The sequence below is a fragment of the Piliocolobus tephrosceles genome, chromosome 10 (assembly GCF_002776525.5).
Source record: "Piliocolobus tephrosceles isolate RC106 chromosome 10, ASM277652v3, whole genome shotgun sequence".
In the NCBI taxonomy this organism is placed as follows: Eukaryota; Metazoa; Chordata; class Mammalia; order Primates; family Cercopithecidae; genus Piliocolobus; species Piliocolobus tephrosceles.
Window position 1 is genome coordinate 91,268,510 of NC_045443.1, and position 24,559 is coordinate 91,293,068.

Below are 24,559 nucleotides of genomic sequence, written 5' to 3' on the forward strand. Positions count from 1 at the left end.
TGAAATGGCTAGACTGTATGGTAGATGTATAATGTGTTAAGTGACTACCAAACCGTTTTCCAAAGTGTTTGTCCCATTTTATGATTCTATCAGCAGTGTATGAGAGTTCCATTTCTTCCATATCTGTGCCAACATTGTCTTCAGTCTTCTTAATTTTAACCAAATTTTTTATTGTGTTAAGAACACTTAACATGAGATCTACACGATACGGTATTGTTAACTATAGGTACAATGTTCCAGATCCCTAGAAATTACTATATATATATATATTTTATACACACACACACACACACACACACACACACACACACACACGCACACACTGTAGATACAATGTTGCAGATCCCTAGAAATTACTCATCTTGCATAAATGAAAGCATACCTGTTGAACAGCAACTCCTCATTTCCCCCTTCCCCCAGTAGTGGTTCCCCCCGGCATCCACTCTTCTCTGTTTGACTATATTAGATACCTCAAATAAGTGGAATCATGTCCTATTTGTCCTTCTGTGACTGGCAACCATTCTAATTTGAGTAGAGTGGTATCGCATTGTGATTTTAATTTACATTTCTCTAGAGAGTAATATTGAGCATCTTTTTATGTATTTATTTGCCATCCATGTATCTTCTTAACTGAAGTGTCTGTCCAAATCTTTGCCCATTTAAAAAACTGGGTTTTTTTTTTTAAGCTTTGAGAATTATTTGTATGTATTTGTATACAAGTCCTTTACAAGATGTGATTTGCAAATATTTTCTTCCTAGTCACTGGTTTGTCTTTTAATTTTCTAAACAGTGTCTTTCAAATAGCAGAAGTTTTAAATTTTGATGACATCCAGTTTATCAATTTATTCTTTTATGGATCATGCTTTTAGTATGGTGCCATTTTAAAGAACTCTTTGCCTAAGCTAAGGTTGCAAGTAATTCGTCTGTATTTTCTTCTGGAAGTTCCATAGTTTTAGGTTTTCCATTTGGGTCTATGATCCATGTTGAGTTACTTTTTGTATATGATATGGGGTATGCCTTAAGTTCCTGTGTATGTCTGCGTGTGTGTGTGTGCATGTGTACACGTGCGTATGGAGAGTCAGTTGTTTTAGCATCACTTGTTGAAGAAACTATCCTTTATCCACTGAACTGCCTTTGCACCTTTGTCGAAAGGTTTCCATATGGGTGTAAATGTGTTTCTGAACTTTCTCCTGTTTTATTGATCTATTTGTCTACCTTTTCACTAATAACCACTGTCAATTTCTGTAGCTTTAGGATATCTTAAAATCAGGTAGTATAATTATTCCAGTTTCATTCTTTTTCAAAATTATTTTGGCTCTTCTAAGGTCTTCACATTTCTTTATAAATTTCAGAATCAGCTTGTCAATTTCAATGTTAAAAAATATGTTTGGATTTTGATTGGAAGTCATTTTGATTGGGAGTGATTGGGCTTCCCAGGGAGATGTGTTCATGGGAAGAAACACATTTTTATGTCTGAACAACTGGCATTTTAAGACCCATACAGCATTTAAAAATTTTCCACAGCCTTGCTCCCAAGTTTATTGAAAACCCATCTGCGAAAAATAGTGTTATTTTATGCCAGAGGATACAAGGAAAAATAAAATGTTCTAATTCTGGTCCTTATTTCCTGTGATTTCACCTTTTTTTTTTTTTTTTTTTTCATCTCGTCCCAGAGAGAGAAGAGTAAAGACAGTTGTTGCAGGCAGTCTTTCACCCCTGGGAAAAGACCACAGACACATAGGAGGGTTTGTGCTGCCTTGAGTGAAAAGAGTCTGTTTTGTTATGCTCTCCTTCCCCCAGCTGTCTGGAGGCTCATCCACCAAGCCTTAAACTATTATGCTGTGCAGGATTTTCTACCATTATCTGGTACAGGAGGCGGAAATCAAACCCTGATAAGGCTTGTGAGTTCCTGGCTGGACCTGGGAGATCAGCTCAGCGACTGGGCTTTCTCATGTGTGCTAGGAGAGTGGATGCTGGGGGTAACCAGCATGAGGATGACTCTGGTGAGCTGACAAGCAAAGCTACAAATCTGTAATTTTGTGAAACCTCTCAATTTTTAAATGCTCTTTCTGTAGTTTTTTGAACTGGAGAGGACAAATGAAACACATCTGCAGGCCAAATTCAGTCCATGGCTACCACTGTGCAGACTCTGATGGATGGGTGCTTTTATTGGCTTTTAGCGTCAGCTCTGTCATCAGCTCCCTAAAGTTGTTGTTGGTGTTGTTGTTGTTGTTATTGTTGTTTGAGATGGACTCACGCTCTGTCATCCAGGCTGGAGTGCAGTGGCATGATCTCGGCTCACTGCAACCTCTGCCTCCCGAGTTCAAGCAATTCTCATGCCTCACGCTCCTGAGTAGCTGGGATTACAGGTGCCCGCCACCATGCCTGGCTGATATTTTGTATTTTAGTAGAGAGCGGTTTTCACCATGTTGGCCAGGGTGGTCTTGAACCCCTGACATCAGGCAATCCACCTGCCTCAGCCTCCCAAAGCGCTGGGATTACAGGCATCAGCCATCGTGCCCGGCAGTTATTTCAACAGTTGCTTATGGAGCACTCCTGATGTGCCAGGAAGTGCTGAGTGCACAGGTGCACAGGAAATTGACCAGCGGTGGGGAGAGCCTGCCGCGGGTTTTAGGGGCTCCTGCTTCAATGTGGGGCTCAGGCGTGGCAGACAGAGACATCCCAGTGCCATCACCTACTTTCACCTGAATCTGTCTGTTCCTCGAATCTTCACTGTCACTTATTTCAGGCCCTCCAGGAAGAGCATGGCTGATTTATGCTTGGAAGGCTCCCAGAAGGCTTCTTTGAAGAGATGACATGTGAGCTAATTATTGAATGTAGAGTAAGAATTAGCCAGCCGAATGTGCTCTAGAACAGTGTTGGTCAAATCTTGCTACCTGTTAGCGGAACGTGAAATCAATTTAAAATAAAATAGGATAGAAGGTAGTAAAGGTAAGTAGTTTTTTGTTTTGTTAAACTTTTTTTCAGTCTCTCTCTCATACACATGCACCTGCTTCTTTTAAAAGAAACTTTTAAAAGAAAATTTTGGTTAAACATATATAAAAACAGAATCTGGAAAAAAGTTTGATTTTGAGAATGTTAAGAAGATTAAAAGAATATTTATTAAGGATAAGCCTATGCTATTTCTGCAGTCCTTTCATAAATATGCCCCTTCACCTGCTTATTTGCAACACTAAGTAGGTACTGAATACTTGCTAGGATAAGCATCTGCAAATCACTGTATGACTGACTGAGCTCCACAGTAATCGTGGGACTAAGCAAGTGACTTTAATTCTCTTGACTTTATTTCCTTCATTGATGAAATAAGTGAATTGGTCTAGAAAAGGTCATGTTCAAGCCTAAGTTTCACAGAGGTGCTTTAGACAATCGCCAAACAATTTACAGAAATAGCTAAATAATAGCTGTATCATTAGCATCTAAAATGTAATTGGCAGTACAGGCCTCAAGTAATATTTGCTAAGGCAATATATCTGTCTTCAGGGTGCCATTGTATTTTATGTGAGATTGGGCATATTTGAATTCACTAATAAAATATTTCACTGAATTCTCACTTTAGGCAAAAAATTTGAAACATTGCCAGGCACATTAACCTGTGTCTGGAGTCCTAGCTAATCAGGAGGCTGAGGCAGGAGGGTCACTTGAGTCCACGACTTCTGGGCTGTAGTGCACTATGCAGATGGTTGTCCGCGCTAAGTTCGGCATCAATGTGGTGACCTCCTGGGAGCAGGGTCCACCAGGTTGCCTAAGGAGGAGTGGACCACCCCAGGCCAGAAAGGGAGCAGGTCAAAACTCCTGTGCTGATCAGTAGTGGGATTGTACCTGTGAACAGCCACTGCACTCTGGCCTGGGCAACATAGCAAGACCATGTCTCTGAACAACAAAATTTTTTAGTAATTTAAAAAAAAATTGAAATACACAATTTCAAAGCCAAATGGGATTCCCAACTGTGGTTAGCTCTTCCTGCATGGCAGCGCCTCCTGTGCTTCATCAGGTTAGTTTTGCATTACGTGCAGCTGCACAGTGAATACAGCTGCTACCCAAAATGCAACTACTCCACAAGTGTTTTAAATTACTGTCTTAAAAGATACTTCTTGGGATCTGCTTCCTACCAGACATTGTGCTAGGGGATAGCTGTGAACAAGAAAGACACCGCTCTCATCTTCCTTTAACTCTTAGTTTACCTCGATCTATGCCACACGCTTTCTTGCTGAGTTAATACATGCTTGCAGGTTAATGTCTTTGGGCGGACACTGTGTTCAGGCTTTGCCTGCATCTGTCTGTATCATGTGCAGTCAGACTGGTCACTGATTTGGAAGTGGTCTGTTTGATTAGTTCTGTGAGACAATCATCTTCCTTGTTCCTGATTCCAAACTTGTGTGTTGATGGAACCAAGTTTGCTGTCCAGTTTTTGGTTGGTTTTGGGTTTTTTGCTAGGGTGATAGTGTATTTGCAGTCAGTAAAAACATCTGAACCTTTCCTTCTGAACTGCATTATAGCCAGGTTGAGAACATTCTATGCATTTATGATTGATTTTTTTTAACTTTATGATATCACATTTATCCCATGACAAATTAAATCTTCTTAGGATCATTCCATCAGTCTAATGAAGTTATTTTGATTCTTGATATGTCAATCACCATATCACTGTCCCTTACAGCTTTGGGCAGGCAGCAGATATAAAAGCCTTCCTTCTCTCTCTCTTCCTAGGATGCTGATGAGAGAACTGAAAGTTTCATTTATGAGATTATTGTTGTGTCATAGCTTTGAAGGATTTTGCTTGGTAAATTTGCATGACCTCCATACTTTTTTCATTTCTTTGGTCTTACTGCCAAGCCACTCAACACAGCTGAACTCCATCAAAGAAATATGCTTTTGATGCCTGAAGTCAGCTGCCTTCTTAGCATTACTGATAATCTTATCCTTCTTCTAGGCAGGTTTGACATTAATAAGGAAAGCATAAGTCCATCAGAGTTGTTATTTTATAGTTTATAATATGCAATTGAAGCTTCTTAATCTTTCTCTATACTTTTTATTACTCAGTAAACAGCAGCAAAGATAATATCAAGGAACCATAGGACATCTTGTTTTCTTCAGTTTTAATATCTGTTTAAATATTTATATATTTGATATTGAAGATGAAACTAAAGTTATAAGTATTTTTAAACAATTTTGAAAATTTTGGAGAACAATCATCAGGAAATACTTATGTGATTAAGAAGTTCATTTTCCCTATTTAGAAAAGGGGGAAGACTGAAAAATGCAAAATATTGTGTTCACATATGTAATTTCCATATAAAAGAATCTTAAATGTCTTCTGCAAATAACCCGTGGAGAAGCAGTGTTGTCGTTAATGTTGAACTTAAAATCGTTATCTGAGCGTTTTGGTAAACAGACAAGGCAATTCGGAATTTTGTCTCTCAACATCTGTACTCTGCTTTTAAAATGTAGTTTTGAAGTACATGTAATTTTTGCCATCTGCCACTGAATTTGTGATTTAGAAATATTAGAAGCAGGGCTCCATTATGACTTTCTTGGGCTGCAGGCCTTTTTGCCTTTGTGGCAAAACTTCTCATGAACAAATGATATGTGCTCATTATAAGGAATCCAAGGGATGTAGAAAAGTAAGAAGAAACAAATCATACATTCTGTCATTTAAAAATAAGCCTCATTAACATTAAGGAAACATTGTGTTAGATATCACCCTAAACGTGTTTGCAGATGGGAAGATGGATGGAGAGAGAGATATGCTTTCATAAAAGTGTGATCATATGATACATGATAAGTTTTTATTTAAATTTATTTTTTTGAGATAGGGTCTCCCTGTGTCACTCAGGCTGGAGTACAGTGGCACTATCACAGCCCACTGCAGCCTCCACCTCCCAGGCCCAAGCAATCCTCTCACCCTGGCCTCCCAAGTACCTGAGACCATGCCTGTGGTTAATGCCCACCATGCCCAGCTAATTTTTTGTTTTTACTTTTATACAGATGGGGGGGTCTCGCTATGTTGCCCGGGCTAGTCTTGAACTCCTGGACTCAAGCAATCCTCCTGTCTCGGCCTTCCAAAGTGTTGGGACTATAGGCATGAGCCACTGCCCAGCTATACACGCTAATTTTTAAATGTAAAAATTATTACACTTAATTTTACCTGATTTTAACTGGAGAAAAATAAATGAGAATTAAGGAATTACTGAACTTTGAACAAACTTTTTTTTCACAGTAAAAAAATGTTATATATATTTTTTAAGTAAAGAGATGATAAGAACTTGCTGATTTTCATTGTGTGTGTGTGTGTGTGTGTGTGTGTGTGTGTGTGTTTTCCAGTTATGTTTTTGTGGTAGGCAGTGTTGCTGTTCACCCAGTTTTCTTCCTCTTCTGGGATACAGGAGAATCATATTTCCTCACTCTCTTCAAGGTTACTGTGTGACCTTGTGGCTTGCTTTAGCCACACAACATGAACAGAAATGACCATTATGGATGAATGCATTTAATTGCCAGGTCTCCAGTCTCACCCTTTCTTCTACCACCTTGGTGAGCCTGGATGCTCATGTTAACGTGGTGGGGGCATAAGATCAACACAGCACAGAGTGCAGAGCCAGCACGTGAAAGGCACAGCCCTGAGGACCCACATGGGCCTGCAGTGCAGAGAGTATGAGCACGAAATGAACTTTTGATCTGTTAGGTAACTGAGACTTGGCTTGTTTTTTTTTTTTTGAGACGGAGTCTCGCTCTGTTGCCCAGGCTGGAGTGCAGTGGCCGGGATCTCTGCTCACTGCAAGCTCTGCCTCCGGGATTTAGGCCATTCTCCTGCCTCAGCCTCCTGAGTAGCTGGGACTACAGGCGCCCGCCACCTCACCCGGCTAGTTTTTTGTATTTTTTTTTTTAGTAGAGACGGGGTTTCACCGTGTTAGCCAGGATGGTCTCGATCTCCTGACCTCGTGATCCGCCCGTCTCGGCCTCCCAAAGTGCTGGGATTACAGGCTTGAGCCACTGCGCCCGGCCGACTTGGCTTGTTTTTAACCGTAGATTACTTAGCTTATCCTGATGCTAATCCTGATGCATTTTCATACTAGACAGTATGGACGTCCTTCCTGCCATGATAAATAAGGTCATTAAGAACTTTCACTCTTTTTCCTTCCCTTTAGATTTCAGTTAGTTACATTGCTGTTTTCACATAGTCAAATAGATAATATTTACATTCTATTCTATAATCTAGCTTTGATTTTGATTAGTTATGTTATTTTCATATAGTTAAGGTATATAATGTTATGTTCAGTTGTTTAAAATTTGTTTCTTTGTTTGATTGTTTGTTTTGAGATGGAGTTTCGCTTTTGTTGCCCAGGCTGGACTGCAGTGGCACGATCTCAACTCGCCATAACCTCCACCTCCCAGGCTCAAGCAGTTCTTCTGCCTCAGCCTCCCAAGTAGCTGGGACTACAGGCATGTGCCACCACGCCCAGCTAATTTTGTATTTTCAGTAGAGACGGGGTTTCTCCATGTTGGTCAGGCTAGTCTCAAACTGCTGACCTCAGGTGATCCGCCCGCCTCGGCCTCCCAAAGTGCTGGGATTACAGGTGTGAGCCACCATGCCCAGCCTAAAATTAGTTTTATATTTAAATGAATTCAGTGCCCAGTACTAATCTTTTTCCTATGGCTTTCCTGGTACTGATATTGAGGGGTTTAGTGGAGACTGCCTGGCAGAGGGGAGGAGTATTTTATCATTTGCATTGTTTAGAATTGCTTGCACATGGTGATGTGAAAAACAGACTTTTAGTGCTTTTGTTACTTATTTAAATTTCTCTGTAAACACTGCATCCTTTATTGTCTGCATCTGAAGCAAACCATTTTCACTGACCCCCCCATTGGTATGCCACTGCTGATAGCTTTATTTTATTCATTGCACTGACTAGATTGTCAAGACTTCAAGGAGGTCTCATGAATGATGAATTTTTTAGTTTTTTTTCATGTTCAAGAATATCTGATGATTACCTTACCTTTATACTTCAATATCATCCCTAGGAGTATAATATTTATGCACTATACTTTGTTCCCCTTAGAATTTTGGAGGAATTGTTTATCTTTTGCATTTAAAATACTTTTGAAAAAAATGACTGGCTTTCCCCTCATTGCAGGCAACTTGGCTTGTTCTGCTTGAAGAATTGCTTCTCGGAACTGGTAATTCAATTATTTAACCAGGGTACATGTTTCAGTTAATTGTTTCATATTCATTTTTTGTAAAAACGAAGTATGCTCTTTTGACTTAGAGCTCCGTTGCTTGCTCATTTTAGGGATACTTTCTTGTATTGGATCTTTAAATACTTTGGCCTGGGTTCTCTACTTCAGGGATACTCATTAATCTTTCGGATGGATTTTATTTTTTCTCCTCTATGTCTATCATTTTTCTCTTTAAGTTTTGCCTTTTATCTCTGATTACCTCAAGGCTTCCTAGGATATAAATAATTTTGAGTCATCCTTGGTGTTTCTCACTTATTAGTTTATTCCTGGGAGACTGTAGATTTTTGGTTTTGGCCTATTTTCTTCCACATAATGCTCTCTTTTTAACTCATATGTTACTCTGGTGTGTTACTCACTTGCCATGCTGTTTCATTCCATCCTGCATATGTTTGGGTGACTGTGGCCTTTGGGCTCTGATCCACTGGGGTGATTTCTCCTTGGCACCCTTCTGACCCCTGTGTATTACCTCTTGAGGACCAGGTATCTCCTGTCCTGTTCACTTTTCTTCAGCCTATAGGCACACGTAAGCAAAAGAGCAGGTCAAGGAAGTGAGCTCACCAGGTTGTTTATGCGTGGGCCACCCTATAAAGCCTGTGCTGTGCCGTCTCTCATGAGAACATGCGGAATGTCTTCTCATTCTGCCAGGGACAGTTAGTCCTTGTTGTCCACATTTTTTATCTCCTGTCGCTTCATGTAGCAGTTACCATCTCCACTCTGCTGAAATCAGAGGAGAAAAACATGTAAGAAACCCACTTAATTTTTTCCTCTCTAGATTTGGGGATAGTAGAGCGAATCTCTTAGAGTTGAGTTTGGGTGAATAATTGATACAGCTTCAGGAAGGTAGGAATTGGAAGGTGGTTCTGCCATCTTTTTTGATGGGCTTCTTTTTAAATTTTATATCCTTTTCTTCATTTCCTTAGGTGTTGGGGGATGGAGACACTGGGGTCAGGTCTCACTCTGCCGTATTTACCCAGAAGCCATCTTGGGACCTGCCTGTCTTTCTCTTTTCAAATGAAACATGGGTGTGGGAAAGGGGAGTTCCCACACTGTAGCCCAGTTTGGCATAAAAAGAGGTAATAGCCCATGTCTAACCTTGACAATATTTTACCATCATGGAGTTTCCCCTCTTTTTAATTTTCTATTCACCCTTAGATTATGCAATATAATTTCTCTGGTTTTAAATACAAAGTAAATTAAAAGTAGTAGCACTTGGTAACACTGTAGCTATAGAGAATAAAGCTAAATGAGTATGTTGTCATTGTAATGAATCATTCCTTTTCATTCATTCGTTCATCCAACAGATACGTAGTGGGTGCCTGGAGTACCTCACTGAGCAGGATGGACGAAGCTCCCCTGCCTGCGAGACACTTACGTTCCAGCAGGCCCGAGTGTGTAGGGTTGGGGGCAGGCAGCAACAACAAATAGAGCACATCTGTAAAATATGTCACACGTTACAAGTGATTTATGGACAAAGGGAATGAGAGTGGAATGGGAGTTGCAGTTTGGAACGCGGCAGTCAGGGCAGCTGCCCTGAGAAGTTACATTTGATGAAGGGGTCAGTGAAAGAGTGTCCCAGGGAAAGGGAACAGCTCGTGCGAGGCTCTCTGGTTCGCAGCTGGCTGGTGTGTTCAAGGAACAGGATGAATGACAAATTGATGGAGCTGTGTCTGGTCCATGTGAGAGAAACGAATGGCCCAGCAAACTGTAACACTCACTTTTAAAGTGTTTACTGTTTTGAAAAATTTACTTTACCAGATATTCATTTCATGGTTTTTTTTGTTTGTTTGTTTTTGTTTTTTTAGAGGGAGTCTCGCTCTGTCGCACAGGCTGGAGTGCAGTGGCGCAATATTGTCACTGCCACCTCCTCCTCCCGGGATCAAGCAATTCTCCTGCCTCAACCTCCCAACTAGCTGGGATTACAGACGTGCGTCACCATACCCAGCTAATTTTTGTATTTTTAATAAAGACAGGGTTTCACCATGTTGGCCAGGTTGGCCTCAAACTCCCGACCTCAGGTGATCCACCCACTTTGGCCTCCCAAAGTGCTGGGACTACAGGCGTGAGCCACCACGTGGTTTCCATGTGTGATCTTTAAAAGGCAGAAACAAATAAGCAAAAATCATTACTAAAGGCCCACGAGGGTTGTTTCTATCTTAGAAAATATGTAAAGAAAAGTGATACAACAATAAATGGTTTGATTTAATGAGAATTCAAAAATCATAAGATTTGTTGAAAATAATAAAATTGCTTCTAAAAAGGATAATATATTTTATTGAAATAAAAGCCTTAGAAGTCATCTGGTTTTGCCTTTTACAAAGAAGAAAGCAGTCTAAGAGAGCCTAAATGACTTATCCCAAGCTATATGGCTAGGTGGTAGCAGATTGAAATTCATACTACCCAGGCTTGCTAATCCTTAGCCCAGAGTAGTGTCTACCGTACCTCCCACCTTTAATTCAGTGCGAGCTCAGTTATTGCTAACAGTTTTATTGTTGACCTTCCATGGACTTGATAGTCAAATCGAGTCTTCCGTTACAATAAGCGGGATTTATTTGTATTTTGCAACATAACCTTGTTCTTTGGAGTGGGTTTCACTTAATCATCCTGGAAATCGGTTTTAGAAAGACTGAACATGATTTCTCCATCTCTCTGTGAGGACCAAATTGTTCTCTGTGACTATCTATCAGAACAAGCAGAACAAGGGATTCTAATTAGTTTTCCTTTTGAGGTGTTTTTTGTTTTGTTTTTTGGTTTTGGTCTTCTCTTCTCTTTTCTTCTTCCCCTTCCCCTTCCCTTTGTAACCAGTCTCAGCCAAAGGGATTTTTCTGCAGAGCCATTGCACTCAGGCACCAGAGTTAATTCATGAGTCCTGGGAGGTGGCTGCTTAGGTTAGCTTTTCCAGCCTGGAACAGCCCCGCCCTACCCCTCACCTCCTCCACTCCACCCACTTTAGCTACAGAGAAACTGGATGTTGTCAGCCCCAGGGGTACCATGAGACAGCTGGGTTCAGAGTGACTCTTGACCTTCCCTCTCTCCCTCCCTCCCTCCCTCCCTCCCTCCTTCCTTCCTTCCCTTCCTCCCTTGCTTCTCTCTCTCTCTTTTTTTCCTTTGCGCCCATCGATTTATGGCCTGCTTCACTAATTGGTCTGTGAAAAGCTTCTTCCTTTTCCATTCATGTATTCACGCTTGTTCCCACTCCCATTTCCCTCCTTCTCGTAGATAAAGATAACTATTCTGTCTGACATGTATTCCTTTATTTGTGTGTGTTTTTGTAAGTGGTGCATTGGACATATGTTCTTTTTTGTTTTTTGAGACAGAGTCTTGCTCTTTCACCCAAGCTGAAGTTCAATCAGTGATGCAATCAGAGCTCACTGCAGCCTTGACCTCCCTGGCTCAGGTGATCTTCCCACCTCAGCCTCCCCTCCGAGCACCTGGGACTACAGGTGTGCACCACCATACCTGGCTCATTTTTTGTATTAATATATTTTTTTGTAAAGATGGAGTTTTGCCATGTTTCCCAGACTAGTCAAACTCCTGAGCTCAAACGATCCACCTGCCTTGACCTCCCAAAGTGTTGGGATTACAGGCAGGAGCCATGGGTGCCCAGCCTGTACATATATTCTTAATTTGCATTAGTATAGACCTGATTATTTTCCTTGCATTTTTTGCTCTGCACTGCATTTAGTCCATCCCCTCTAACTCTGCCAGTATTCCCTATGTGCTGTTTTGTATTACTGTATCTCGTCCACCAGCAATGAGCTCTTAGATTGCTTCCAACTCCTTTTTTCCAACAGTATTACCTCATATAAATGACCTCATAGTGATCCCTCATGGATCTGTGTAAGAATTTTCCTGAGGTGGAGATATCTGTATCTCCCAAAAGAGGGTTTCTGGATTATAAGGTATATGTGTATTTGCTAGCACAAATAATGAAGCTTTACACAAACAACCTAATACGTGTCTCTTACAGGTCTTTTTTAGAACTTTTCTTGGGTACATCTAACACAACAAGATTGGAAAGTACATTCAATTTTACCCACACTGCCAACTTGCTGGCCAGTATAACTGTCCGATCTTTATTTCCATCGACAGTGAACAAGGTTCCTACATCACATCCCAGCCAAAGCTTGGTATTGTCTAGATTTCTATACACATAAAGTGCTTTATCGTTGTTGTTTACATTTGTTTCTTAAATTTCTGCATTTGAGCATCTCTTTATATGCTCCCTTTTGCGTTTCCTCTAATTTGAATCACCTGTTCATACCTTTGTTCTGTTTCCTGTGGAGGTTCTTACCTTTGCTGTTGATTTTCAGAAACACCTCACACAGTCTAGATAGTGTTTCTCTTATTGGTCTTAGACATTAGCCTCGGTCTTAGACGTCATCTTGGATCACATCTCCTTCGTTGAGCAGAAATCTTTAATTTTGACATAAAAAATTTACCTTTGGGAGATTAATTTTAAAAACCGCTTCTGACCACAGGCCATAAAGATACTCCTGCCTTATTTTCCATGAACTTTATAGTTTTACCTTTTACCTTTGGGACTTTATCTCCATGGGATCCACCCCTGTTCATGGTGTGATGCTCCAGGCCAGTTTTCTTTTCCTCTGTAATTAGCTAGTTCCCCTCAGTTTGGGGAAAGCCTCTTCTTTCCCCGTTATGGAATTTTAATTGTCACTATAGGAATCGGCATCTTTGTATTATAATAATGGCATCCCACCTAGCACAACAGCAACTCTCCTTTTAGTCAGCTCTTGCTTTATGTCTTTTAATAAAGGCTTAAAATAAGGCTTTTAATAAGGCTTAAAATAAGACCCCATAAAGGTCTTATACAGTCTTTATTAATTTCATAAATCCTTTATCCTTCTCACTGCTTATTGTATTTTTATTGTGTTTTGTATTTGATTATTGTGAATGTTGAAATGCTGCTTTGTAGTGTTTTGTTTTAAGTTGATCTTGTATCTGGCAATTTTGCTCAGTCCTCTTGTTCTAATAGATTATCTGCTAATCCTGATATTTTTCTATGTATTAGGTCATATTTTCTGAAAATAATGTTAGTTTTATCTCTTCCCTTGAAATGCTTATTATTTATAACTAATTTAACTAATTTCTTTTTTTTTTTTTTTCTTTTTTTGAGACAGAGTTTCACCCTTGTTGCCCAGGCTGGAATGCAATGGCTCAATCTCGGCTCACGACAACCTCCGCCTCCTGGGTCCAAGCGATTCTCCTGCCTCAGCCTCCCGAGTAGCTGGGATTACAGGCATGCGCCACCACGCCTGGCTAATTTTGTATGTTTAGTAGGGATGGGGTTTCTCCATGTTGGTCAGGCTGGTCTCAAACTCCCTACCTCAGATGATCCACTCGCCTTGGCCTCCCAAAACTAATTTCTTTTCTTTCTTTATAGCACTGGTCAGGACGTCCAATACTGTATTCCACAGTAATGGTGATGGTGAGCATCCTTGTCTTTTTAAAGAGAATACATTTAATGTTTCTCCACCAAATCAAATGCTTTTACAATCTTTACCAAATTAAGAAAGTTTCCCATATTTTGAATTTTTAAATAAATGTATTTTTTCAAATTATAGTTATGTGTCAAACTTTATCAAATTTTTTTTTCTGCATCTGTTAAGATAATAATGAGTTTTCTCTTTGGTGGATTGATATATTGAGTTAAGTGGTAGATTTTATGATGTTGAAATATATTGCAAACCTAGGATAAATTCTACTTGTTCATGATATGTTACTTTAAATTTTTTGATTCAATTACTTAATATTTTATTTATAATTTTTGCTTCTAAAATCGTAACTGAAACAAGCCTATAAATTTTTTCTTCTTGTATTCTTATCCTGTTTGGAATAAAAACTGTAGTATCCTCATAAAATCAGCCAGATAGCTTTTGTCCATTTTTGATTTTCTGGAACAACTTACATATGATAGGAAATTAAGTGTTCCGTGAGCTTTTTCTTTTTCCGCTTTAACTTGTCCAAGGTCCACAGGATCCATGAACGTTTGATGGAACTTACCTATAAAGCCATCTGGGCCTAGGGCTCTTTGTCAAGGGAGGGCTATGTTTGCTCTTTCAGTGTATTTCATACTTTGGTCTGTTCAAGTTTCCATGTTTTTCCTGCACCAATATCCAACACTTGTGAGTGTTTAGAGTTCATTGTTGAGCAAACTTTCATTCCTCCTACCCCGTGCAAAGATTTAATTCCCTTTCCTGTTGGTGTTGAGTTTGGCCACATATCTTGCTTTGATCAATGGAGCATTAGTGGACTTGACATGAGCAGAGGCCTCAAATGTCCTCACAGAAGCATTTAGCCTTATCTTCTAAAAAGCAGCTGCACTGGAACAGGACAGTCTCTTAGCTCAGCTTTTTTTCTAGTCCTGCACACCTGTAGCATATGACACTTCCATCAGTAACAGTGGCTCACTGCAGCCATGAGCTGGGGTGACTGGTATATTACCAGACCCTCCAAAGGAATGTATATAGTTTTTAGAAGTGCTACCCCATGACCAACCCAGTCACCATCATAAAAAATAAAAAAGCTCATATCTTCTTACAACATCTCCTGTCATATCACAAAATAACTGAAGTTGAAAAAGGAATTTCATAGTTAAAAAACCTTTCCAGCAGCTGTTTGTGTGTCTGCTTCACCTCTTCGTTAGTCCTTGGTCTTCAGCTTCTGAACTGTGCTTTTGAACCCTGGAGAGTTCCTATTCTCAGATTACCTGTAAGGTGATCACATCATTGAATGCAAGGTGAAAACAGGAGGTTGACCAGACAGGACCCTGGGCCTGTGGACTGTCCTTCACTCACAGAACCCATACCCAACCAGTTATTCCAGTGAAAGCAATAAGGAATAGGTAGGAAGGACTGCTGCACAGAAATTCGTTAGAAGACGTGGCTTTTGTTCTGGAACAGATGAAGTCAAACACACAGCTGGTGGAGACAGTGAGTCAGAAACTTGACTTGGAGGGCTCTTTTGCTATAAGATGATCATCAGCTCCTGGAAAGGTGTATGTTGAGTTCCCTTTTGGGCTTGGCAAAGAGCTAAAGACTAGGGGAAGGAGGTCACAGAAGTAGAAGACCTGGTCTCTGCCCATAGGAGCTTTGGAGTCAGCAATGTCATATACAGAACCTGGAAAAATTATGTGAGAAACTTTCACAAAATGTAATAGGGATTAGAGAGGAGATTTTTAGTTTTGAGGCCAGAACAGTGATTGATAGGCATGGGCGAGGAAGGAGGAGATAGCTGGAGAAGGAGGGAGAATGCTGTGCCGTTTTCATTCACATAGTGACCACAGAAATGAGGGATGGAGGGGTGAGAGAATAAGTTAAGTCGGGGTGGGGATGGGGGTGGAGAGCAGGGCAAGGAGTTTCCATTTTCCTTTAAGTGGATCTTGGCTTCATTGCAGTAAATGGGGTTGTCAGTGTATAGTGCTCCTTTTGAAACAGACGAGTTTCACTGAGAACTGGATTAAAAGATTGCATGAAAAATTTAGGATCTGTATAAGGGAGAACATTTATACAGCCCTATATGAGGGCTGTCTAAAAGGAGTTAAATTCCCATTTAGGATTTTTTAAACCAGTATATACCACAATGTCTGGTGATTTTAACCAGAGGTAGTACTGCCTCACCCCAGGGCATGTGAACGTGTGTGTTTGTGGTAGTATAGGGGTATCACTAGCAATTAGAAGGTGGATGCCAGGGATGCTGATGACCCCATCATGTCCTGGAGAAGCCCTGTACAGCACATTGTCTGCCTAGAATGCTAAGGGCACACTTGTGGAGAAATAATGCACTTTCCAAGCTTCAGTAATTTGGGGTCCCCTTGTTTCATTTTTGCGATATCTAGGTACCATTTCTACCACTAATTTAATGCTTTTCTTTTTTTCTTTTTTGTCTTTGTATTCTTTTTTTTTTTTTGAGACAGTCTCGCTCTGTTGCCCAGGTTGGAGTGCAGTGGCGCGATCTCGCTCACTGCAACCTCCGCCTCCAAGGTTCAAGCAATTCTCCTGTCTCAGCTTCCCAAGTAGCTGGGAATACAGGTGCCTGCCACCATGCCCAGCTAATTTTTGTATTTTTAGCAGAGATGAAGTTTCCACATGTATGCCAGGCCGGTCTCGAACTCCTGAGGTCAAGTTATCTGCCAGCCTCAGCCTCCCAAACTACTGGGATTACAGGCGTGAGCCACCATGCCCAGCCTAATTTAATGCTTTTCTTTAAATTTATTTTTATTTTATTTATTTATTTGAGAGGGAGTTTATTTATTTATTTGAGAGGGAGTCTCACTCTCTTGCCCAGGCTGGAGTGCAATGGTGCGATCTCAGCTCACTGCAACTTCTGTCTCCCAAGTTCAAGCAGTCCTCCTGCCACAGCCTCCCGAGTAGCTGGACTTACAGGCGTCTACCACCACACCTGGCTAATTTTTTTGTATCTTAGTAGAAACGGGGTTTCACCATGTTGGCCAGGCTGGTCTCGAACTCCTGACCTCAAATAATCCACCCACCTCAGCTTCCCAAAGTGCTGCGATTACAGGCATGAGCCACCACGCCCGACCCTTTAAATTTATTTTTAACTGACTTTTAAGTTTTTAGTTGTCATTCTGTATCTGCTTTTTAATTTACTTATTGTGATCCTTGCTTTTTCATTTCATGAGTTTGAAATGCTATTGATATTTTTAAAATCATATTAAAATAGATGACTATTGCAATACAGAATGTTCATCTTACACTCCGCTAGAGGCATGCATGCTAGCTTTGAGAAATAGTAGCCAGATGGTCACAGTGGATTCATTTATGGCTTGACCTGAATTTATGTAGTATATCCTTGAGAGTTGACACCAAAGCCTTGGGACTCTCATTTTGAAGTACCCTTGTGTTCAGCAGAATTCACGAACTGAACGGGTCTCGTAAGGATACTTTCCCTGATAGAGGTCAGACAGCACAAACAGCTGTGATTGCCTCTCTGTGTGTGCAAAGATGTCCATTTGGAATGGCTTGATCTGCTTGGTGGGGTGGTGCTTATGTGCCAATTATCTTTGCTCCAGCCTGTGTCCACAGACTGCTGGCCATCTCCCAGTTATGTGGCCCTATTTACAAGGGCTAAGTGACCCTGAAAGTGTGGAAGAATCAGAGCAAACTGTGTCCTTACTTCCAAAGAATTGGCTGGAAGCATATGTTGCATTCTTGTTGGCCAAGAGTGAGAGAGAAGGATGACAGAGTATAGCAGAAACACAGACTCCCTTCCCAACACCCAAGCAACAGAACCAAAATGCAGTTAGAAACAAAATCAAACCCAGCCCCATATGCACCCGTAGCAAACAAACAAACAAAAAACAATTACAGCTTTATTTCAGCCACTTTGAAAAGTGGCAGGCAAGGAAGGGAACACCTCTCTGTGGCCCCTCAGAAGCAGTGCTGGAAAAGGAAGGTGAGAGGACCAATTCCTGAGGCTTCCTCCTAATATAGATCAATATGGGAAGCAGCTGGTTGAGGTGGTGAGTGGATAGACTTGATAAATGTAAAAGAAAAAAAAAAAAAAAAAACCCTTGGCAGAGTCAGAGTCAGGAAGGCACCCAGGGGAGGCCATCTCCTACTCTCTGTGTTGAGTTATAGGAAAGAGACCATAGGTGTGAGTCTGCCCTGGTTAGGCAGAGTAGGCCCTGGTCTAAGACATTTAACTCCCCTCCAAAAGAGGGCAGAGTATAGAGCCCCCAAAGACAGGCCTCATGACTCCTACCTCTCCTCCATGGCAGAAATGTTTGGAAAGCAGCAGCCAACCTAAAATTGTAGCTCAGAGGTAGAATGACAACTGGTTCCCTATAAAGTGAGGAGCGCATCAAAAGATACATCAGCTTGCTTTAGGAGAGCAAAGAGCAGTTCTGGACAGAGATGCTCATGTTGTCGGTATGAACAAGATGGCAGTGAGTGTCATGACTACTCTGTGAAATGCTGCAGCAGAGGAATGCAAGAGAGGAGCTCAGTTTGTTGGCTGGGCACGGTGGTTCACACCTGTAATCCCAAAACTTTGGGAGGCTGGGGCACGAGGATCACTTGAGGCCAGGAGTTTGAGACCAGCCTGGGCAATATAGTGAGACCCTGTCTCTATTAAATATATATGTTTTTTTAAATAAAAGAAAAGAAAGGAACACAGTTTGCCAAAATAAACATACGACCAATCTGGTCTATAAGAAAACCCAGTCCTAGAAAACTCAACCTCACAAGTATTTTATGCTATAGAAAGGCTCAGCATCGATTCAGTAGAAACAAAACTCAAGATGTAGCTATGATAAAACAACAATGGGATTCTTTTTAATTTTTATTTTTAACTGTGGTAAAATGTATATAACATAAAATTTGCCATTGTAACCATTTTTAAATGTACAGTTCAGTCATGTTAAGTACCTTCACATTGTTTTATAACCAATCTCCAAAAGTCTTCATCTTTCAGAACTGAAACTCTGTACCCATGAAACAATAATTCCCCATTTCTCCCTCTCCCAGCCCCTGGCAACCAGCATTGTACTTTCTGTGTCTGAATTTGACAACTCCAAGTACCTCATATGAATAGAATCAGAAAGTACTTGTCCTTTTGTGACTGGCTGATTTTACTTAGCTTAATGTCTTCAAGATTCATCCATGTTGGAGCATGTGTCAGAATTTTCATCCTTTTTAAGGCTGAATAATATTCTGTTGTATGTCTATACCATATTTTGCGTATCCTTTCATCCAGTGATGGATACTTAGTTTGCTTCCACCTTTTGGCTATTGTGAATAATGCTGCTATGAACGTAGGTGTTAGAATTTATCTTTGAGTCGCTGCATTCAATTCTTTTGAGTATATACCCAGCAGTGGGATTGCTGGATCATACGTTAATTCTATTTTTAAATTTTTGAGGAACTGCCATACTATTTTCCACAGCAGCTGCACCATTTTCCATTCCCACCAATAATGCACAAGGGTTCCAATTTCTCCACACCCTTGCCAACATTTGGGACTTTCTGTTTTGTTGTTGTTGTTGTTGTTGTTTTGATAGTAGCTCTCCTAATGAGTGTGAAGTGGAATGGAATTTTTAAAAGAGCCAAGAAAAGAAATTAAGAACAAAAACACAATACAACGTTAAAACCAGAACACACACACAAACACACACACACACACACACGATAGACATAGCTGAAAATCAAAGAGTGAGATAATCCCAAGGAGGGGATTAAAGCAACAGGAACAATATGGCAGCCATGGAGGAGAGGCACAGCCGTCCAGCATATGGAGCAAGAAAAGAATGCAACCATGTGACCCAGGAGGATTTTCCCAAAAGGAAGACACAACTGAATCTTTGGTTAGAAGGTTATGCCACACACCTGGAAGTGCAGATATAGCGTGGATAACATATACCCTGGTCTAAAGTTTCGGTACTTAGACCTCAGACAGGAAAAGCAAGTTACGCAAAATACTGGATGACTAACTTGGTATCAGAATTCTCCACATTTTTCAGCAACCCCTACCAGAAAGTATGAACAAGGCCTACAAACTTTTAAGGGAAATAAAATTATTTAAATAATATAATTATTCATAATTTTATATTATACTGTTAAAAAGAGTATAAAAAGATAAAAATAATATAAAATTGTTCTCTAAATATTATTATTCCAGCGAAGGCAATAAGCAGGCCGCCTTGACCTGAAAGAAGTCAGGGACTATTGCAATCATGAGCATTTCTTGAAAAAAACAAAAAACAAAAAAACCACCCTGTGATGAAATTGACCCAAATGACTCAAATCAGAAGAACAGACCCAGGAGTAGAAAAGCCACAGATGAAAAACAGTAACAACAGCAGCAACAACAAATCACTGCTGAGCATTCAAACCATTATAATTCCACCTTAGGACTAAACAATGGGACAAGGGGCATGGATGATTGTTAAAGAAACGTATAACTGTTAGGCATCTGACAAAATACAAATTATATAAGCGAAAAAAAAAATCAAGTGTGAGGAAATGGAGAGGAAATGTAAAGTAATTATAGAGTATTACTATAAAAACATGCAGTTAACCCTTGAGTTTTCATAACTTTTTTCTGTGTATTAAATTGTGTGTATGTGTGTGTTTTCAAGTATGTAACTTACAACTGCCAGTCAGAATGTCATTTTCTTTCACTTCTGCTTTTTCTTCTGTTATATCCAAACAAAATTAAATAGCTCTTACTAGAAAGAAAAATTCATATATTATCATTTTAAATGAACCCATTACCCTCTATCTGGCCTTCTACCAGTGTATGTGCGTAAAGAGATATCCAGAATGATGGTCACCAACTGTACACAATGGCGGGATATTGGATGATTTCTTTTCTTCTTTGTGCTGTTTTCTGTTGCTTTAATTTTTTTAAATGAGCCTATGTTTTTATACAAACCGTAAAATCATTGCTGTTAATCTCAACTATTGATGAGTAGTGTCATCAGTATTCTAATTGCTTCTTAGTCCTTGTTTTTTAAATTGTAGTGTTGACAAACACCAGAAAGAGCCCTTGACAATATTTTTGCAACTCATCTCTAAGGTGTTGGCCACTGCCCAGAGGCCAAAGGCACGGGCTGTGGAAAACTTCAGCTCTTGTAATAAGGTGCCTTTGCCTTCTTATTGAATCATAAATCAAAACACAGTAGTGGACTGGTGAGCATGAAATAGACTGACCTGAATCCCTGTGATGCTGATGGACGGGAGTATAGTGTACTGTGCTGTCAAATGTCTGAACCTAGCGAATGACTTTGGATATTTGGAGTCCCTCTCAATCTCTGCACTTGGCTGCTGCGAGTGCCTTTGACTTCCTCCTTTGGAATTCTCCTCGCCTTTGCACATGCAATTCTCTCTTCTCAAGATGCACCACGCCCTCTTCCTCCTTCTTCACCCAGCTCCTCCTCCTAGTGTTCAGGGCTTAGCTTTAGCCTCCTTCCCCTGGAAGGCCTTCCCCAATGAACTTAGGAGCTCCTTCTATATAACCAAAGGCACTGCTCACTGGTTTTGCTGGGCACATTTATAACCATTTACTCGGCGTCATGCTTCTTAGCAGACTGGCCTCAGGCAAATAGGAATCTAGTTCAGGAAGTGGAAGATCAGATTTCCTCCTTGCTCCGTCTCAGCACATATTTCCTGTTCCTCTTCTGGGCTCCGCCAGGACAGTAACTCCACTCTTGAGGCCTCTGCTATGAACAAACCCTGCTCTTTTCCCTTCCTACTACCCCATGGCCTCTTAGGTTTATTTTGTTCTCGGCAGCCCTCTTGGCTCCTGCTTCTGTTAGCAGCTACACCTTCTCTTGGTAATATTTCAAGGTCAACCTCACTGGGGAGGGTAGCTGTTTGGTTTAGCCTTTGTCCTCTAGCACCTGCCTTTCCTGCAGGGAGGGGCATTCCCAGCCTTGGAACAGGCCCCACCACTAAGGCCACAGACAGTGCCAGAAGGAGCTGGGGTCTGTGCAGCCATTCTTGAATTCCCCCAGATGCCTTGCCTGGCCTTGAGTAAAAGGGATATAAGTGAAAAAAGCATGTTACAAAGCAGCATGTACAAGGTAACCCTACATATGTGTTTTATATATCAAAGGAAATAGACCAGTTATTATCAATGAGTTTTTCTGGTGGGATTTCTAGTTTTTATTTTCTTGCTTACAAAGTTTCTGTAATAGGCCGGGTGCTATGGCTCTCGCCTGTAATCCTAGCACTTTGGGAGGCCAAGGCAGGTGGATCACCTGAGATCAGGAGTTCAAGACCAGCCTGGCCAACATGGTGAAACCCCGTCTCTGCTAAAAATACAAAAATTAGCTGGGCGTGGTGGCAGGTGCCTGTAATCCCAGCTACTCATGAGGCTAAAACAGGAGAATCACTTGAACTCAGGAGGCGGAGTTTGTAGTGAGCCAATATCATGCCATTGCTCTCCAGCCTGGGTGACAGAGTGAAACTCCATCTCAAACAAACAAACAAAAAGTTTCTGTAAAAAATGTTTTCGTAGGTACTAAACGGTATTGAAGCCCTGAATCATGGCACTGTACAGAGCAGCCCCCAGGAAGAGGAGAGCTAATTGGCTCTGCCATTTGGAAGCATTGCCTTCTTCTCCCCACGATTCTCATTTCTGCCCCCAAATGATGTGTTTGTTGCCTTGCTCATTTCACCCGGGTGTCTTTTTCCTCCTCAGGTGACAGATTGACTGGAATCCCCTCGCACATCCTCAACAGCTCCCCATCAGACCGGCAGATTAACCAGCTGGCCCAGAGGCTGGGCCCTGAGTGGGAGCCCGTGGTGCTGTCTCTGGGACTGACCCAGACGGATATCTACCGCTGTAAGGCCAACCACCCCCACAACGTGCAGTCGCAGGTGGTGGAGGCCTTGGTCCGTTGGCGGCAGCGCTTCGGGAAGCAGGCCACCTTCCAGAGCCTGCACAACGGGCTGCGGGCCGTGGAGGTGGACCCCTCGCTGCTCCTGCACATGTTGGAGTGATGGTGCCTCCGCCAACCGCTGGGGAGTGAGTCCCTGAGTCATGTGGCTGAATCCTGACTTTACTCAGAGCAGGTGGTGTTTTGTGTAGGTTTGTTTTTTATTTTTAATGATCCTCAGATGGAAGGAGAAAACAGGGTTTCCACTAGACGTGATTTGAAAGGCCAGATTACTCAGCAGATCTCTCACGGTGGCTCAACAATTCTTTGTTTTTAATTGCTTGAAGATTACATTGTTGTAATTGTTCAGTTTTTAAATGTGTAATGGCATTTTAATAGACTATTAAATCACAGTGGTTCAAAAAATATATATATATATCATGTCATCACATTACAAGCAGGTGTCTCATATGTAAAACATTTACCTGAATGTTGTCTGAGGACTGAACTGTGGACTTTACTATTCATAATGATAAAATAATCAAATGTGAATTACTACATATAATGTGCCTCGTTCATGAGAAAGTAGTGCGTTGGGTTTGTTTTTTTTTTTTTTCTTTCTCATTCCTGTATTGCATAGATTAAGGGTGTAAAATTACAGTAAGTCTTTTTTTTTTTTTCTTTTTGGAACAGAATTCATAGTAACAGTGAAATGGTTACTTTCCCAAGTCAGGATAAATAGCTCAGGCAGGATGTCTGTATTAAATGTCGTAAGACACTAAAACTCCCTGCAAAGACCAGTTCAAGTACCAGCAAGCATACCTGAGCCCTTCCTCTTTAAAAGATTGCTCAAGAAAATCCTGTGCTGTTTATTGAAAGCATTAAGTCGGGATGAGAGGGGGTGTGGTCTTTCCACTGAAGCCAGAATGATTGAAGTGCTGTGCTCCTAAGGAGTGTGATTTAGTCTTCTGTCCTTTTATCAATAGCACATGGTGCTTATAGAATGCTTTACTGTTTTCATGGCCTTTCCTGTATGTGATCTCATTTGGACCTCTCAGCCATCCTGAGTGGGCAGTGGGCAAGGTGGTTCAACTCCTTCTGTGGAGAGATTGAGCGATTGGCCCAGGGTGAATGAGCTTGGGCACCAGTTCCTGAGTCCTTTCCAACTGCTCCACAGGACTCCTCCCCTTGTCTCTTGCATGCTCACTGAAGAAGCTTGACTCCTGCTCCCCGCCTACTAGCTGTATGGCCTCGGACAAGTTACCCTCTCGACGCCTCAGTTTCCCATTGGGAGAATGAGGAAATGACTGTACTCACCTCTGAGGTCTTTGTGATGATTAAAGCAATAATGTCCGCCAAGAGCACATCCAGATGCGGTTCACTGTCAGCTTTCAGGAAATGGTAGCTGTTAATTTGCCACCACTGTGGCTGAAGGTATAGTTAGACCACAGGCAAAACTGAATAGTGGCTGAAAACTGAGGGCACTATGGGAGGAGCTACTATTGCCATATTTCTTACTAAGCTTTAAAATGGGATTTGATTTTATAAACTTTACAATGGAGCCAATCTGTGATCTATCCTTGTTAATAATTATGGAATCTGTTTCCTAATTCTAACATAACTCAGGATTTTTCAAAAGGGAGGGAAAAAATCATGTTTTTTATTTCTCTCTGTTCCAAGAATAAGTTTATAGAATGGTAGAGTTGAACGCAAAATGGGTGCTTAAAAAGATGACAATAGTATGTGGATAATATCCTTTCAGGCATCTTGTAACCATATTCCCGTTACTAAAAAAGAGCTGCTATGCCACAGTTTATTCTTTCAATGAATTCGGTTCAAAAGGATAGTCTACTGGCCTTATCAGTTCAAATTTTCCATTTTGTAGCCCAGCCAATAATTCATTATCTTGTAAAATTCTCATAGTTTTGGCCGTCTCACTGCGCCCAG

The 24,559-nt window shown here is 41.0% G+C and overlaps 1 protein-coding gene across 4 annotated transcripts in view; it reads left to right on the top strand.

The window, feature by feature from the left end:
• The window catches only part of CRADD (CASP2 and RIPK1 domain containing adaptor with death domain), a 179,465-nt gene extending 156,268 nt beyond the window's left edge, over positions 1-23,197 (top strand). The window contains exon 4 of one of the 4 annotated variants that reach the window (XR_002734369.1): positions 22,435-22,483. Coding sequence is in view for 2 of the 4 variants with exons in the window: in XM_023225348.1 (XP_023081116.1) it covers positions 22,435-22,736 (302 nt within the window). In the remaining 2 variants the exon portion in view is untranslated. Of the gene's footprint in view, positions 1-22,434 lie in introns of all 4 variants that reach the window. The other 3 variants (XM_023225348.1, XM_023225459.1, XM_023225603.1) reach the window with 3 other exon arrangements.
• The last annotated feature ends 1,362 nt before the right edge of the window (positions 23,198-24,559 follow it).